Genomic DNA, 18,382 nt, shown 5'->3' on the forward strand with positions numbered 1-18,382 from the left:
ACTGGGACCTGTTCATATATGTTTTTTAGGCAGGTGATACAGAAGTGGTTTGCCATTGCCTTCTTCAGTGTGTAATTGTTGGGATGCCACGGAGAAACCGTGGAAGCCCCCCGGAGGAAAACTCCGTGTTTCCTAGACCACGGCCTTGCCTAACACAAGTTGTAAATTCGGGCACCTCCGGGAATCGAACCCGAGACCCCAGGATTACAAGGCCAGCGTTCTAACCGCAAGACCACCGTGGCGGTTGTTAAATGAATTAATTTTTGCTTATTTATGTTGTAATATTTCTAGGTTAAGATTACGAATTCTCAGGAGTCAACTTCAGGGTGGCATTACTCAGTGTACGCGTTACGTGTTTCAGATATTATCGGGCCAACTCCGTGAGATTTCATCACAACACAGAAGGATGTGACGCTAGCTGTGCACACACCCATTATTGTGCTATCACGAGGCTTGACTACCAAGAGTTCCGCAGTTGTCTAGAAACCGCAGCCAGTGCCCTTGCATCTGCAGGGGTGATTGCACTTTGCATCCCCTGGAGCCTCTTGGTCTTGCTGCTTATGCCATTATTGCATGCTTTAGTTCAGTCGGTCCTAATGCCATCTTTCGGAGGTCTGCACTACTCTTGATAACACGTTTACTCAAATGCCCTAGACAAACGCAAGGTCAAGTTGTTGATGTACATTTTTTAGTAATGTAAAATAAAATAAATGAACCTGCAACAGGTAAAACTTTGGGAAAGAATACTGGTGGTAAGCAGAGACAAGAAAAATGTTGTGAGGAATATTTTATTTGATCATAAGTGCGAGTCTAAAGCGGCCCGTCCACATACGAGTCTGACTTGCGAGTCTCGCTCAGATATATATCACCACGCATGCGTAGCAGACTCGGCACGTGACACCCCACCCACAAACGAATTTGGCCGAGCCAGACTCGTACGTGGATGGGCCGCATAAGTCACTCTGTTCTTCACGTAATTCCATTTTTGGTAATGGAACAGTAACACTACTCCACCAGTCGACGGAACCTGGCTTGTTGTTCCAGTATTACATTGTATAATCATCATTGACGTCTTGCACGCAAAAGTGACCAACTTACTCGGCTTGACATGCAAAATACAGGTGTATAGGTGATTTGTCCAAAAGACTGGTTATAGAAACCAGTAAAATATGGAGCACAAATACTTTTTACCTTGAACAAATTACAAATTTGAAAAACCGTAAAAAAAATTTTATATGGAACAAATCTGTCTATCTATATCTCTGATGAATGACTCATATTAATGATTTGCCTTATTTTCAATTTTTTATTTTATTTTATGGAACCTTTATTCTGCTGAATGTTATACGATGACTTTGATACCAGGTGCCTTTAAGGCGAGTGTTGAACCGAAGACGTTTGGATGTTATTATACTAAAGCATGAAGTGTCCTGAATGCCCTGAGAGAATACAGAATTTAATATTCTCATGTGGTAAGAAAAGTAAATTATGATTTTTATTTGCAATATCTGTAGTAGCATATAAAAATTTGATACAGTAAACTCTTGATTATCCGGTCCGCAGATTATCTGTACACATCTCCGTGCATGACTTGTCTTTTTGCGAGGCACGAGAGTGGACCTGACATCTTTGACGGAGGTGGGGGTAAAATTCTGTGCTACTAGCGGACCGAGAAACACCCGCAACTAGGCCGTACGTCGTGAGCTAATGTACTGCCTGACTGAGAGCATAATGTTCTTATGTAAGGAATACGTCACCAGCGCATGCGCAGAACCCAATTTCCCCCGGCCACACGAGCAATGGCTGACAAGGCCAAGTCTACTCTCGTGGCTCGCGGACAATGAATTCACCATCGTTCCATGCTGTACTGTCTAGTTCAGGACAGCCATTTTTGGGAGGGTCTACAGAAGATATGGTTGAACCATTACAAACTGTTTTGAAAAAATAAATGCCACTTCTATAAAAGCAAATATAAATATTTTGGATTATCCATGTTTTTCAGTTATTCATGGGCCTTCTATCCTTCATTAGCCAAGGTAATTGGGAGTTTACTGTATAAACTGTCCAGTCAGACGCATAAGACTCTTCAAAAGTTTACTGCGTGAAATTATGTTTCCTCTAGAATCGTACACGAAAATATCAAATTGCAGAGAAGGGAAAATAACTTGACTCTGCGACCAGGATGCTATTTTCAATGTAATATATATTTTTGTATAAAAAGTATGTTTATGTGATACATTTTTTTAAGCCTGAGCTGTAAATAACATTGTCCATTATTGTGATGATTGAAAGTTTTGTTAGCTTTGTTTTCATCTATTCATTTGCTCAGAAAGAGACTTAAATTTCGCCATGAATGTTTTTCTTTCATATATAGTATCCATGTCTTATAACAAATACTGTTGTGTGTTTAAATTTTGGCAGGTGTTGATGGAAGCCAAGAATATATATACAATTACATTCCCCTAGCTTGAACTAGTAGGCTTTTCAGCTTGCAGCATTAACAGTTTGTTGATACAATTGCTCCTGACTACAGACAGTTCATAAAACTCACACCAGACGATCTGTTTAATGCTGCTCTTCTGCTGCTATCTGTTGGTCGTCTTGTGAGTTATATCAGTCTTACTTTGATATAGTGATTTCAAATGCAGGAGCAACAAAACCTACCTGAAGGACACATGTGACCAGGACAGTGTTTGATAATTATAAACGTTTGCAATTAAGACTTGTGTTTCTTATGGTGACAGAACTCAAGGCCTCTGGCCCAATTATGTTATTCAAAATAGTATATTAAACAGTTTTATGGAGATGTTCAGTGTCGATGTTCAATACAAATAAAATGATTTTATTCTAACAGCATTTCTCAGTTCACAGTTTCTACATTACATTGTCCCCTTCTCTTTCTAACACGTGCCTAGTTCGTTATTATTTTTATTGAAGTGTAACCTATAAATATATCCATGCCCTGTACATTAATGATTCTGTTAGACCCATTCATAATCATGGGTCTTTATCCCCCTATGATTCCTGGCTACCACATTTACATCTTGTTCATTTTTATACATGTTTCATCCAGCCATGTTGGTGTTAACCTTTTCTCTAGCCTCTGCAACCAGACCAGCTCTGGGGCCCACCAAGTCTCCTATTTAATGGGTACTGGGGCCCTTTTCCCACCTTGTTTCTACTGTTCATTAAAGTGTACTTGGGATGAATGAATGAACAAAACACTAACTTCTGTATAGTAAGTACATACAGTGACCAGAGCTCTGAAGATTTCAAGGCCATGCAAATGTTTTCAACCTGAATTCATCAGAAGAGTGAAATGGGTAAACTTTACCATGCATGTACAATAAAGGTAAAGTATTATTTGTAAAATTAAATAAATACTTCTGATAAACCTGATGCATCATAAGAAGAAACTAGTTCATATTCTGTACACTGTGAAGCACATTTGTTTTTGAAAAATATAATGAAAGCGGTTGGTCAAATGCACGGACAAGTCCTGTAATGTTAAGCCTATAACCCTGTTTTAAAAGCCATTGTTTGTAACTGCAGTGCAAAATCTTCATTAGACATCAGAATTCACTGTATTTTCAGTTCTGCCTGGAGTTTTCAAAACAGATCAAGGACTGCTTACAAATTTGCCACATCTAGATGATGCAAGCAATAAAAATCCTTTTGTTTGAACTGCATACTTCGTTTGAAATCGACGATGGCATGGTTTCCACCCTCATCTACAGATACATACACACATTAAGGCCACTGGCTTTTTCCAGTTGGTGCATGACAGTGAAGTTGATGTTCATAGACCTTTCTTTCCAGATGAACATATTTAAATGGTGTAAATAGTGTGTGCATGCACAGGGAGTGCATTTTCTGTGCCCCTTACAAAAGGTTACGTTGATTTTATTTTTATGGAGCAATATTTGACTTATAACAGGAAAATCTTGTAGTACTTGGCAGTGAATCATACAGTTCCTGCTGATAGTTGCATTTAACTTTGTCATTGGATGCTCTATATAAAGGTTCTCTTAAACTGAAAGAACAAAAATGCTAGTGTTTGTAAGTGTCAGTAAAATAATTTGGGTTGAAAAACTTGTCACACACTACTTGAAAGCATGTCATCCATACCTAAACTTAGCACAAAAGTTTGAAATACTAATGTTTTTGACAGAATTGCATTTCTTAAAGTAGTTCACAAAAAGAAATGTTAGTGTTCATTAGGATAAACTGGAACCATAAATCTCATAATTAATTGGGAGTGATTATCTAATATGTGTGGGCACTCAGAACTTGTAATAAAAAAGTTTGGATGATTTCATCTTCCAGATTTTGTAATTTGCTCTAAAGGGAAGAAGAGAAGCATTAAGACGTATTCAATATCATTACATTTATGTTTTATAACACTCCCCTTTATCTTGTCAAATTTAAATCTATAATTATAGTTGTTTGTTCTCGCTCCAAGATAAATGTCTCCATGCATAGTTGTTCACTCTCCAAGATAAATTTCTCGATGCATAGGAAGTTTCACATTTGTTTTCATAGTAACAGAATTACCCACTAGGACAGTTAATACCAATATATGTAGCGTTATTTGACATGGATCATAGATAAATTTACGCGCGAATAGGAAGTGAACATGTGAAGTGATCCCTTTATGAATATTGTAATTTATTTTCCGATACATACTCGTCGACTATCAGCATATTGAATAGTGAGTTATGTACATATATATGGAGATCTTAACCATAGGTAGATAAATAGAAATAGGTGTAACCTAGAGATCGTATAAAGCTGGTTGTGACAGGAACAGTGTATGTCCCAACAGCTAAATACGTGACGGTAGAGCAAATCGTGGACGCATAAAACTGAACGACACCATCAACAGTTGCTCATCAGATCTCCATTATACTTGGAGGCAGCCAAAACATTCACCTCACCCAAAACATGCCCGCTACTAAAACAGTATTAATATACATATACAAGAGCACATTGGGCTTTGTCCGTATAAGTTATGTGCATGTATTTACAATCTTCTAATATGTTAGACTCCTTTTTGTAGGCTGTAAGATTAACAGTTGATGTGTGAAAATCATGCTTGTCTCATGTTAACTGCATGAACCTGTGAGCTGAAACATTTCTGTGTTCACAATTACAAATGTTATAATTGGTAGAGGTAGTATATGACAATTCTTAAATATTTCTCTGTATGATTCTCTTTTCCAAGCAGCTAACATGATTCTAGAAAAAAAACGTATTTTACATGCAAAATAAAATCATTAGAATAATGGCAGGCACTAAAAGGATAGCCTCTTGTAGGGAATTGTTTAAGAAATTTAATATTCTTCCACTAGCAAGCAAATTCTTGTTCTCATGTCATTTATATTTGTATTACAAACAAGTATAGTATTTGTGCTGTGATATGTTCTACATTCTTGGTTTGGGCCTATGAAGGATCTATGGAATGTAAATAAGTTCTATTCTGTGCTGGAAACTATCTTCTGTAGAAGTAATATTTTGCTACTGGTTAAAGAGTTACCCCAGCATATTATACCATTTATCATGACAGAGTGGAAGTATGAAAAGTACACTCTTTATAGTTCTTTATTATTTAGAAATAGAATTTATGTTGTTTAAAGGTGAGTTGTGTATGCATTCTATATTATTTTCTAGTTTTGTCAAACATCATTTTGTAGAATAAGGAACTTTTTTGCTTTTACTTCTTATATATATGTTGATCATTATAGGTTATTTTAATATCACTGGTTGACTTAATATATAAGGGGAAAAGGAGTGGAACAAGTATATAGCCTTGAGGAAATCATATTGTAATCAGAAAGATCTTTTTCTGAGTATGTGGTAATTTTATCATAACTATGTTTACTGTTTGTCAGATACAGTGAGAACCAGAAAACTGGGTTCCCACAATAATGTGGCTATGTTATTGGACAGGTCCCGTCTAAAACCAAACTGTTCATTAACTAGAATGCCATTAGCATTTTTAAATGGTGCATTAATATTTTGTACATATCTTTTTCAAATATTTTAGAAAACCTAAAAGAGACTGGTCTATAATGTGCTACACATATGATCTGTTCCCTTTCTTATATATGGGTCTTACAATTGACCATGTACATCTCTCAAAAGAAATCTCCATTCCCAATTAATATTACGTATCGGACTTAAAGGTTCACTTATGAACAGTGAGCAAGTTTAATTATTTTACTGGATATCCAGTGTTATTTCATGTTACATTTTCATTTTCAGCTCATAATGAAGTGCACAATTCCAGAAATATCATGGCATAATCGAGATCCTGTCCTTAGTGTGGATGTCCAACGTGCCTGTAAGAGTGAAAATTTTGAGAGGTTGGCTACTGGTGGAACAGATTCTCACGTTGTTGTGAGTGTTACATCTTTCTTCCTGATCATTTGATGTTGCCTTTGGTTCTTTACCCAACATTTGGGGTTTGGAAATGTTTTATGTAGGTTCAGTAGTGATGATTCGTTTTACAGATTTGGCATGTTGAAATACAAGTGACAGGGGTAGTGAAAGTTGAGTTTGCAGCAGACCTGCAGAGACACCAGAAAGCTGTCAATGTTGTTAGGTTTTCTCCATCAGGTGAATTTCTTGCATCTGCAGATGATGGTAAGATATTTTGTTTTGAACATTTCATTCTTTTTCAGCTTTAATTGTTCATGCTGTTTCTTGTCACATTTTCTGCCGTATTCATAATAATGTGCAAACACTTGCCATACTCTCTTGCTACATAAATATGTTTGGCAGAACCACCAGTCAGCAGAATTGGGTATTACCATTATTGTTGGCAGAGCCATCTACTGGCAGATACTTTGTGTTATCACAATCTCATGCAACATGATTATTTTGCTATTGTATAGCGAGATATAAAGAAACAAGATGTATGACAGTGGTACATGTGTTCACCCTTTTAATAATTATTCATTCATACCATTTAAGAGACAAATCATTGAATGTTGCCAATGTTATTGTATGGTCGTGAAGTGGTTGTATTTTGCTTAAAGGGAAGGGAATTATAAGTGTTTGTGAACAAAATGCTCAAGAAAATATTTGGTCCTAAGTGGGATACAAAAAGCAGGAAAATTAGGACATAAGATAACAAGAAACTTGGTGATTTATACAAATTAGCCATTAGTTTTAAAATAATGACATTAAGATTGTTACAGTGAGTTTGGAATGCAGTTTGGATAAGGGAAACAGGAAGTGCATTCAGAAATTTGATGCAAAACTGCTTGCAAAAATATCACTTGAAAGGCTGAGATGAAGATGGGAATATGAATAGACCTTAAGGAAAAATGTGATGTTCAGATGAAGATTGGTCAAGCATCTGTTCATTGGCAGAACTTCAGGTTCTTCTGCCAGAGATTTTGTTAGTTTACATGAGGCAGGGTATACTGTATATAAACTAATTTCCATTAATTAATTATGGCTGCTTTCAGTGCTTCCATCTATACAGAAGTTAACATAAATTTATGTAACATAGTCATTGTCTTATGTGCACACTTCAAAGGTCTACGTTGTTCCTTTATGGTCATAATTTTTAGTTTTATACGAAATTTGTAAGTATGGATTTTGTGGTTAAGTACCGTGTTATTTTATTTTATTATTAGGAAATTTTAATATCGGAATTGTAATGTAGGTGCTCTTGATGTTCTTACAGAGTCCGCCATTATCATTTGGAAGCAGAAGACTGATCAGGATGCACCAGACCTTCCACTTTGGGACAGTGACATCACGACAAAGGAGCAGTGGCTGGGCATTAGAGTTCTCCGGGGACACGTGGAAGATGTCTATGATTTGTCCTGGTCACCAGATTCCTTAAACCTCATTTCAGGATCTGTTGATAATTCTGCCATTTTATGGGATGTTCATAAAGGTATTCGGATTCTTATAATTGTGACATTTGTGTTAATTCCATATTTGTCTCTACCATATTCAGAAATGCGGAGTAAAGAAGCTTAAAGATGTGAATTTTTTATGCAGAATGGATTGATTGATAAATAAGGATACTAGAGCAGATTTAAAGTATACTTTCAGTAGGAAAGAAAATATTAAATTTTATGCAGAACTATATGTCTCCCATTTATTATGAATCCGTATCCTATACAGTGTTACAGCAAGCTTTTTGCAGGAGAAACTGATTATTTGTTGCCCATTTCACTAAGAGATCAGCTTCATTTTGTAGGGCGTAATGTTGGATTGCTGAAGGAGCACAAGGGTTTCGTGCAGGGTGTAGCGTGGGATCCTCGGAATCAGTATGTGGCCACTCTAAGCGGTGACAGGTGAGCATTACTAAGGCAATGTCCTACGTAAGCGATAACAAGCGAGCTGCGAAAGCAGCATGGGGTGTCATATGAAGCACGGAATTGCTTGTTGTGTCCTACGTGAGAGACCGCAATAGAAGCACACAGCCTTCCTGCGCATGCGCCTTCCGTGTACTGCACAGTCAGAGCTTTCTTTCGCATGCGCCTTACTGACCAGCGCAGCGACTCACGCGAAAATATCAAAATATTTGATCTCGGACTTTGGCCGCTTTGCTGGAACCTAGGACAGCGCCACACAAAAGGCCAGTTTCATATTTCCGCTTCACCAACGCAACTCGCATTTAATCGCTTACGTAGGACACTGGGTAAATGTGTGGCTTTTAACTTTTATTTTACAGATATCTCACTTGATTCTCAGCAGATCTGTGCTGTTAATTAGCCAAATGTCGGAATATTACCTTCTTCAGACATTACCATACAAATAGAAAAAAATACATAATGAGGAACTTCACTGTTTGTACCTTTCACTTACTGTCGTAATGATGATTAATAATCATGTGCGAAAATTACTTCAGTTAGGGATGAGAATTTTCTGTAGTATATAAATGAAATAAGTGTCCATGGGATATTCTAAGTAAGATTTTTTACGTTAAGTTTTGTTTCTCTTGTTTATAAGACAGATTGCACCAAATATCAGAGTTGAGTGATTAGAACCTATAGCCAGTTCCTTTCATCTGATAATTTTATAATTTATGCTGTTTAGAGAACATTGTTAAATAAACTTAGGACACCAGAAACCAAGTAGAAAACTTTATTATTATTTGCAGGATGTGTCGAGTGTACAGTGTCAGCAGTAAGAAATTGGTGAGTCGTGTTAGCAAAGCCCAGTTGCCTGTTCCTGATAATTCTGACCTACATGGCAAGGTGGTGCGCCTCTTCCATGATGACACGCTTAAATCCTTCTTCAGGCGACTCTGCTTCTCGCCAGACGGACAGCTTCTAATAGTGCCTTCCGGTATTATTGAAAATCCTAACAGTGATAAGAACAGCAATGCTGCTTTTATTTTCACACGGCGCATGTTTAACAGGTAAGCACTTGTTTTGCCCTGTATGGACAAAGATTCTTTGATTGTTCGTAGTTGAAGACGGTGTATTTTCTTTTCATCAACAGGATGGTTGTACATAAATTAGTTCTTTCCATGTGTATGTTACAGTATAATAGGTGCTATTGAAAAGTAACAAAATCTTAAATGAATCAAAGCATGAGGAAAATTGTCATATATAGCTGATGCTATATTTTCTGAATTTATCTTTAACATTAAATAGGTTTTTATTTTTACATGTTACTCTACTCAGGTTACATTAGAAAATCATGACAAGCCTCAGTCAGTGTAACTGGTAGCCTAGATGAATACAAGACTAGAACATTACTGCTACGCTTACTTGCTGTGTTGTATGATTATGAGCACAATGGATTTCAAATTGTAAACCAACAATTTTAATGTTGATGTTAATGAGAATATGTTCTCCATAAAAGCATTTACATTAACACATATCAAACTGCGTATACCATTAGCTCATCTTGCATGCCTTTTACCTGAATTTGTTTTTCAGGCCTGCTGTTTACCTCCCTTCAAATAACCAACACACAGTTGCAGTGCGATGTTGCCCCCTACTTTTTGAGTTGCGGGACAGGGAGTCTATGTTCGCACTTCCATACAGGATGGTACTTGCAGTGGCGACTCAGAATTCTGTGCTGCTTTATGACACACAACAACCCGAGCCATTTGGCATCGTCTCCAACATCCATTACACTCGTCTCACAGATCTCACTTGGTGAGTAGCTGTCATCTTCTTCCATGTACTTATAGTTATTGGTGACCGCCACGGTGGTCTAGCGGTTAGAATGCTGGCCTTGTAATCCTCGGGTCCCGGGTTCCATTCCTGGCGGTGCCCAAATTTATAACTTGTGTTGGGCAAGGCCGTGGTCTAGGCAACACGGAATTTTCCTCCGAGGGCTTCCCCGGTTTCTCCGTGGCATCCCAACAATTACTCCATTCACACACAGAAGAAGGCAATGGCAAACTACTTCTGGATCATCTGCCAAGAACGTATATGAACAGGTCCCAGTCCGAGAAAAGGATGGAAGGATCCTGTTCCTGTCGCCAACCTCCTGTAAACGAGACGGCGTAATAAAGAAGAAGATATTTATTGGTGTGTAGTGTTTTTGTCTTAATCCAGTCATATTTGTAGTCTTCCTCTCTTTCTTTCTTTGGACTTTATACAAGTCCGCTGTTATCAAATGTATGTATACCCCATATTAATCTTATTCTTTAAACTGACTGAATAAAATATTTTGTTTTCAGGTCAGGCAGTGGAAGAATGTTGGTCGTCTCATCTACAGATGGTTACTGTTCGATTGTTACTTTTGCTGTTGGGGAGTTGGGTGTTGTGTATGAACCCAAGAAAGATACACCAAATAAGGAAAGAGCCAATGAAGAAGCTGTTGGAATTGGGCCAATGGAAGGAAATGATAACAGCAGTGAAAAGGAGGTAGTCTGCAAAGATACAGCAAGAGTAAAGTTATCTGAGGGAACAGACAAATCTGAGGATTACTTGAACTCACAAGAAATTCACGGCAGTACTATACCAGAGGATTCTTGTGCCTCTGACACAATACTGAATAATCACAAATGTGATAAAGTAACAGGAAAATTTGTCAAGTCTCCTACCTTCAAAGAAACAGTCATTAGTTCCAGTCTTTCTGAAAAGACATCTGAGAACACAATGCTTCCAGATTTACAAAAGACTCCTGAAAGTTTTAGAAGTACTTTTTGTGGAAAAACTAAAAGTGTTTCTAAACAAGAGAAGACTCCTAGAAGAATAAAACCAGTCCTGTTATCAAGCCCCCGAAAAGTGTTTGCCAAACCCTTTCATTCTAATGATGTGTCTGAAAGGAAGCAAGAATCATCATCAGTAAAGACATCTAAAAGAATATGTCCAGTCATACCCATACCCAACAATTCACATCGCTGTTCTAAAGATAAAGAAACATCTGGAGGCTATAAGAGTCCTTTGTTAGCACCAGAAGAAACTTTAACTAATGAAATATCTTCTGATAACCTGCCAATGGAAGATTCAGAGGAAACTACTAAAATGGATGTCAGTGTGGAAACAATGGTAAGTTCTGATACAGAAAAGAAGGTAGCGTCATCAAATGAACCTGTAAAAATAGAAACTGATCCTGTGTTTCCTGAAGATGAAGGTGGTACTGCCTTGATATGTACCAAGCCTGTAGATGCTGCTGCTGCTGTTCCATCAAATTATCCAGAGTGCATGGAAATTGAAAGCAATGGTAGTTTGTTAACAAAAATTGGACACACAACAAAATTTGAACCGATGGAAACAAGTATGAGTGCTGTGTCCCCTGCTTCACCACTGGTATCTAGCGTCGTGCCCGTGCAGGATAAGAGAACCCCCAGAAGAGTACAACTCATCACTCTATCCAGTCCCAAAAGCAAGAAGAAGTTACTGTAAATAATGGACTAATGTTTAACCTTTAACCAGTGACATGGGTAAACTTGGTTTTGTCACTGTCTCATAGATCACATATCACCAGTTAAGGGTTAAATTTAACTGGTTGAGCTATACTGGTTATCATAAAAGAAATCAGGATTCACATAATTATATTTTTATTAATAAAATATAACAAATATATATAAAGTAAGAGGTGCTCTCCCCCCCTTTTTTGATAGCAAGTTCCATGCATTTGGAGCCATTTGAAGCTATCTTAAAATTACTCCACACATCGTAGGGGAGGGCACATTTTGTAAACCACTGTGGCTTTTTGAACTTGGCTTTTTTATGATTTAATTGAACAAGGATGTGTTCGTGATATCCAGACTCACAAATTTTCTTCAACACAGCTGATCCTTTATCCTCTCCCATTTAATGTTTGTAATTATTCAAAGCCCAACTCATGCATGGGATGTAGAAAGATGACAGTTTGTTATTTATTTATATGTATTCTGCCATAAGGGCAACAGTTTCTTATGTAAGGGATTCTGTAATCGGAGAAAACATTTTAAGATCACTTTTTTCAGCTCTATTTTTACAGATGACCTCTCTGCAATGCCAATAGCTTATTCTTAGAAGACAGTGTTTCAATTTGTCCTTGCATTCTGGTATTTTTTATACTGTTAAGATACAGCCGAATTATGAAGCTAACCTTCACTTATTCATAGAATTTTTCTTATCACGTTCCAAACTTGCGAGGACCTTAAATCATTACAGGAGCCACAAAATGTGAAGAATATTCAAGCGCAAACAGGAACATTGGCTGATGAAGAAGACTAGACTGACCTGCACTGTCACGAAATGTGATGAGGGCAGGTTATTGGTGGTTTCGTCTGTTAATCCAAGATGTTCCTCTGTGCAGAACTTTTCATTAATGATACTGTCAGCAGCAAATAACAAGTAGACTAGTTTGTGTCAAGTGAGCGGAGTGAGTATATCATGTTACTTATGCTACTAGTACACACCAAGTCATGCATATGTGGTGCACTTTACGCTGCTGTGCCAAAGAAATGTCGAAAATTAGCTTTCACTCTGCAAAGTTTCTACATATGTGTTGAAGATAGCCTTATTTGATGATGTGCTGTGCAGTCAAGTAAAGATTGGCTAATGTTGCAAAGGTGCTCATTGCCTCTATTATCAAGTCGGTCAATTTCTACCAGACTACACGACATATTTCAGGAGACTTAATCTCTAAGCTTATAATATTGATAATTTCTGTGTTGTGATTGGAAAGTATGGGGGAAGTGGTGGTTTTCTGACCGAGTTCTTGGCATTGATTAACATAGCCATTATTGTTACCAAGTTAACAATTATACTTCGACATTTAAGCTGTATCGTGGCTCTATGTTGGCAGACGACGCTACACGTTTGCACCACGAGTAACCAACAGGAACATAAACCATAGCCATTGGAATAATGCATAGATAACACTAACATTGGTATATTCTGTGGACAGAAACATACAACATGTCTTTTGTAAGACGTGCGTTAACAATCGTTTGGGTTGTATGCATTGCTGAAATTAATGGTTATTTTCAAGAGGAAACATGCCACTCTTTTGCAGGAGGTTCAGTATATCCACAGGGATCACCAAGAAATGTCGATCATAAATTAACGTGGACAAAAGCAGTTAGTAAGTACTTTAAAATATATCCGGTCAATTCTGTAGTTTAAACACAGTTGTTGAACTTCACTCGTTTCACTTCAAAGAGGGCCGGTCATGCTTGTTTGGAGTTTATTGTGTAAACAGAGTGGACATTTAAAGCCATATAAATAGTGAACATGGAGCTTTATTTAATAATTTTGCGTGATATGTATGGAAAGCACGTAGCTCAGCCTATAATGATAGACGTTAATGTGCCACGATTTACAACCATGTGGCAGGTAATGGATCAGGGTCGTCAACACTTAATTTACGCATATAATTAAGCCAAGCATCAGCCGTTTTATCGAACTAAAGCCTGGAAGGAAAATCACTTGACAGACCTAGGCATAGATTGGGGATTTTTTAAAAGTAATATTGAGGTTGCGGATTTGATTCATCAAGCTTGGGGCAGGGTAGAGTGGTATGCTCATGAGAATAATGTAGTGGGCTCTTCGGGTCCACAAGAAGTGGGTAATTTTTTTGACCAGATGAATGCCTTCTGGTTTATTAGGAAGAAGTTCTCAGCTCTGTGGAGTTTATTATTATATTCTTTATCAGTAATTTAGTCAGTGTCTGTTATTTTATTAACCAAACTTTATTGTGTTTGTTTCATTGTAGCCTGTTTTCTAAATCAAAGAATGACCATTTCATGTTTCAGTTTCAAAACCAGCACCTGACTGGGAGGGCAGTGCAGTAATTCATGGAGAATTTAAACACTTAAAACTCTCAGACTACAAAGGAAAATATCTGGTATTACTTTTCTATCCTTTGGATTTGTAAGTATGACTTGTTTATGTAATTATTGTTCACCTAATTGATTGTTATAAGTGCATTAACACAGTTCATTTTAGCCTTTTATTAAATGAGTGGAGGAAAATTAGTTTAGAAAAATAATATGATTGCCAAGCAAAATATTGTGTTGTTTTAATAATGAATTATTTAACTCAATATGGTGATATGTTGAAACTTCCAAATAGTACTTTAAGAAGCATTATGACATGCAGTGTTTCATGTTTCAGAACCCATAAATATATGAGTACTTTTAATGCTAGTTTGCTTTTGTCACAGCACATTTGTGTGCCCTACTGAAATTCTTGCTTTCAACGATCGGATTGAAGAATTCCGGAAAATCAACGCAGAAGTAGTAGCGTGCTCTGTTGACTCTCACTTTACTCATCATGCATGGACAAACACACCACGGAAGGATGGTGGCCTTGGAAAGCTAACAATCCCACTCTTGTCAGATTTGACTCGCAAAATATCTCAAGATTATGGTGTTTTCTTAGAAGATTTGGGTCATGCTCTGAGGTATTTGTTAAAAAGTTGTTTTATTACATTTTTATTACCATACAAATTGAACACTATATTATTAACACTTCCATTTGTGTCTTTTTTCCTTTCCAACTTGGTGAGAGTGAAAGTTCATAAGTGTGTATAAGTGCAACAGAAGGACAGAATTCAGTAGCCTGATGATTAGGTGAGGATGATGATAGCTGATGGACAGGGTCTGCAGCTTAATATGGAATCTGAATTATGGTGTAGACATGGTGTTTCTCACAATCACATGCTCTCTTACATTGTCATGAGTGAAGGTTGGCAAATTAAAAAATGTGTGCTGAATTCAGTGGGTCCTAAATCTAAGAACGCTGACATGGTAGACCTTACTTCTATGCCACAGTGAAGGAGACCTGGTCAGTTGTTATCCTCCAATTAGGCTCTGGTTTTGCAGTTCGACAGTGGACCTTCCTCTGCGTTTCTAGCCGAAATATTAGACGTAGACATTGCTGTTTTTTTGGAAATGGTCTTTTGGGGGAGGTATGTAAGAAAAACAATTCAGGATAAAACATGAAATTAGATAATCTTAAAACTTTGCATACCATGTAGTACAGTGTGTCCACAAAGTTCCTTCAGGGTTTTGAAAAATTGTGGGGCGCAAACAAATTGAGCTAGCCACATGCGGTTTGCGGCAGATTACAGTAAAACTCTGGAAGTTTTTTACTGACGTCAGTAGGCCTCGATGTGGTCTCCCTTGGTAGCACGGAGAACGTCCAGACGATATTCGAGCTCTTTCCATGTTCTGTGGAACATGTCCGCTGGAATAGCCGAGATCGCATTCCTGATACGGGTCTTCAGGTCAAGTCCTTTAACTGGTGTTCGGAACACATTGCTCTTGACATAACCGCACAGGAAAAAATCCAGTGGTGTCATGTCTGGCGAACGTGGAGGCCAAGGCATTGGATCGTCTCTGCCGATCCATCTTCCTGGAAATGTCCTGTCTAGGTACGCGCGTACCTGCAGACCCCAATGAGGTTGCGCACCATCTTCCAGAGTTTCACTGTAATCTGCCGCAAACCGCATGTGGCTAACTCAATTTGTTTGCACGCCACAATTTTTCAAATCCCCGAAGGGACTTTGTGGACACTGTATATTGGAATAGTGCCATTTTTAGTGCAAACAGTTTGTTTGTAAGGTTATTTTTGTATGAAATTAGGTAGTTAGAGAAGAGCTTGAAGTACAACAGGCAGTAAAAGATGGAATATGTGATAAATGCCTGATATCTTACAATCATGTTTGTCTAATGCAAGAACACAGGCTTTCACACCAGGCATTGGAATGGAGCTGGTAAGGTGGTAGAGAAGGGGTAGATTATGACAAATTTGGAGTGAAGCTGTGACAGTTTTAATGAGGGAGCAACGCCTGTCTGAAGAAGACAGAAAATTGAGAGTTGGCAACTTTGTGCAAGGAACCTGTGACAGATAAAAACCACCTTTATCTTTATTAGGTCAGAGATTGTGTAAGTGTATATTAAACATTCATCTTATCTTCTGAATTGAGATATGTCAGATAATTAAGTTGTCTCTTTTCCTTTTGTTTCATGAATCATCCATCATGGTGGATTTCATCAGTCTCTACTTGCTGTTCATTTGCCAGCCCATGGCTATGCATGTTATTGCATTCCACAATCTCTAAATAAAAGGGCATGAATTCGTTTTGTAATGTCTGGTTAATATATTTTTATTATATTGCAATTGAAAATCAAAATTTATTACATAAATGTAATTCTGGTGCTGATTGGTCAACCACATGAAGGCCTGAATATGGTTATGAACTTTACACAAAGTGAATAAAATATATGCACATTATCTGTCCATCCATACATTTTCATCTTTGAAACTATTGAATGGAATTTGGTTAAATTTTGTATTTGAGAATATACTAAAAATTTCCAGGAAGTTTTAATTTTGATCTGTATTAATTCAATATAATCCAAGCTGAAATTGAACATATATTTCCCAAAATTTGCTCTTCATTCAAAAAAGTCAGTTTGAGATTTGTAACTGTAATTTTATATGATATATAACTTCTGCAGTTGAAACAGTATCATTAAATAAATGAAGAATCTTTCTCTGAATTTGGGTGATTGGGATGAATGCCATTTTCATATCATGAACAAACTTTGTCAACCTCCTCATCCTATGTATGCATTTGTTACATTTTGTTGATCTCTCAATATAATGGTTAAAGTGGAATTTGTCAAACTGTGTTGGCAGGGGCCTTTTCATAATTGATGGGCGAGGGATATTACGTCAGATTACAATGAATGATCTGCCTGTTGGTCGCAGTGTAGACGAAACACTGCGGTTAGTCCAGGCATTCCAGTATACAGATGAGCATGGAGAAGTGTGCCCAGCAGGCTGGAAACCGGGGCAAGAAACAGTAAGCACCAACATAATTAACCAAAAATCTTACACCTATCTTTATATCTGTTAACTACAAGCATATTAAATTTTTTTTCCAAATATACTAGGTATGACACTTTTCAGTAGCTCAGACCATGTAGCATCAACATAAGCGTCTGTTAATGTGTGCAGAGTTTCACGTACACTTTTGCCTAACTTTGCATAAAACTTGATGTTAATGCATTGCTTCAACAACCTGTCACTCATTTTTCTGCCACGACAAAACTTAATTGTCAAACTCGTATGATGGATTCCATGCAACACCAACACAAGTGATGCATTTTTCCACATGTCGGAGGTAAGTAAATGGTTAGCACGGGTTACGTTTAGATTAGGAACAAGTAATTCGAAACACACACAGAATTCATTCACATTTTATATTGATCCTTTCTCTTTTTTCTAGATTATACCAGATCCTGTTGGAAAGAAGAAATTCTTCCAGAACCAGAAGGATTAGACTTGAATAAATCAGTTTGATAGCTGAAATGTGGTGGGGGGAAATTGGAACAATGGATTGAGAATGCATTTACCATAAACAGTCCAGTATTTGATTTGTACCTGGAGCTTGCTTTGCATATCATGGATTTTTAAATTGTTTTTAATTACAGTCAAACTTGGTTATAACATCATCCAAGAAGTGTCATACTAACCGATGAAGGGATTAAATCCGATTTCAAGAAGAAATATGTAGTGTCATTTTGTAGAGCACTAAAATTCACTTTACATTTAAAGTTAATCTTATTTTCCATATGGTTTGAATTGTGAAATTATGTAAATAAAATTCCTGGTGCACCCCAGCTTTCTTCTTTCCACTCTCAATTTGTTTGATCGCATTAACTTTATCCTCCACACTTAATGCTCCTTTTTATTTTCTTCATCTTTCAACTTCAGTAAGTCTATTTGTTTTCAAAACCTGTTTGTTACTGAAGCTATTGTACTTTTTCCATACATTGTCTTAGGGTACTTATAAGATTGAGCACTCAAGGTCACTCGGTATTATTTAAAAAGGGTCATTGACATGGTAGCAGAAATTTCTTTCTGTCCAGAGGTGTGGTTTGTATCCATGCAAAGAAGTGCGGTGAGAACGGTGTCAAATTGTTTATCCCACGTGTGTCTTTGTA

General features: G+C 37.2%; 3 protein-coding genes across 5 annotated transcripts in view; all 3 read left to right on the forward strand.

Annotated features, from left to right (window-relative positions):
* The window catches only part of LOC110828980 (acid sphingomyelinase-like phosphodiesterase 3b), a 433,816-nt gene extending 430,960 nt beyond the window's left edge, over window positions 1-2,856 (forward strand). For all 3 annotated transcript variants that reach the window (XM_087343675.1, XM_022062239.2, XM_022062241.2), the window contains one exon: window positions 362-2,856. In XM_087343675.1, the coding sequence (XP_087199801.1) occupies window positions 362-629 (268 nt within the window). In that variant the 3' untranslated portion in view covers window positions 630-2,856. The remainder of the gene's footprint in view (window positions 1-361) is intronic.
* A 1,677-nt stretch (window positions 2,857-4,533) lies between these two features.
* On the forward strand, window positions 4,534-12,197 carry Caf1-105 (chromatin assembly factor 1, p105 subunit). Its single transcript, XM_022062237.2, has 8 exons — window positions 4,534-4,711; window positions 6,265-6,399; window positions 6,513-6,645; window positions 7,697-7,912; window positions 8,222-8,318; window positions 9,128-9,388; window positions 9,915-10,136; window positions 10,667-12,197. The coding sequence occupies exons 2-8, from the start codon at window positions 6,271-6,273 to the stop codon at window positions 11,835-11,837; spliced, it is 2,229 nt and encodes a 742-aa protein (XP_021917929.1). The 5' UTR covers window positions 4,534-4,711; window positions 6,265-6,270; the 3' UTR covers window positions 11,838-12,197.
* Window positions 12,198-13,298: 1,101 nt separating this feature from the next.
* On the forward strand, window positions 13,299-18,058 carry LOC110828978 (peroxiredoxin-2). Its single transcript, XM_022062238.2, has 5 exons — window positions 13,299-13,509; window positions 14,180-14,297; window positions 14,590-14,829; window positions 17,073-17,238; window positions 17,665-18,058. The coding sequence occupies exons 1-5, from the start codon at window positions 13,344-13,346 to the stop codon at window positions 17,716-17,718; spliced, it is 744 nt and encodes a 247-aa protein (XP_021917930.1). The 5' UTR covers window positions 13,299-13,343; the 3' UTR covers window positions 17,719-18,058.
* Window positions 18,059-18,382: the final 324 nt, after the last annotated feature.

The sequence above is a fragment of the Zootermopsis nevadensis genome, unplaced genomic scaffold (genome assembly GCF_977971745.1).
Source record: "Zootermopsis nevadensis isolate Lab colony 2312 unplaced genomic scaffold, Znev_1.0 Znev_ptg000006l, whole genome shotgun sequence".
NCBI lineage: Eukaryota > Metazoa > Arthropoda > Insecta > Blattodea > Termopsidae > Zootermopsis > Zootermopsis nevadensis.

Bases quoted from the DNA above. Each gene is read 5' to 3' on its own strand.
- Caf1-105 (XM_022062237.2), top strand. From the start codon at position 6,271: ATGAAGTGCACAATTCCAGAAATATCATGGCATAATCGAGATCCTGTC. The intron at 6,400-6,512 runs GTGAGTGTTACA...TTCGTTTTACAG, and splicing joins GAACAGATTCTCACGTTGTT to ATTTGGCATGTTGAAATACA. The intron at 6,646-7,696 runs GTAAGATATTTT...ATGTTCTTACAG, and splicing joins TCTTGCATCTGCAGATGATG to AGTCCGCCATTATCATTTGG.
- LOC110828978 (XM_022062238.2), top strand. From the start codon at position 13,344: ATGTCTTTTGTAAGACGTGCGTTAACAATCGTTTGGGTTGTATGCATT. The intron at 13,510-14,179 runs GTAAGTACTTTA...TTCATGTTTCAG, and splicing joins AACGTGGACAAAAGCAGTTA to TTTCAAAACCAGCACCTGAC. The intron at 17,239-17,664 runs GTAAGCACCAAC...TCTTTTTTCTAG, and splicing joins GGAAACCGGGGCAAGAAACA to ATTATACCAGATCCTGTTGG.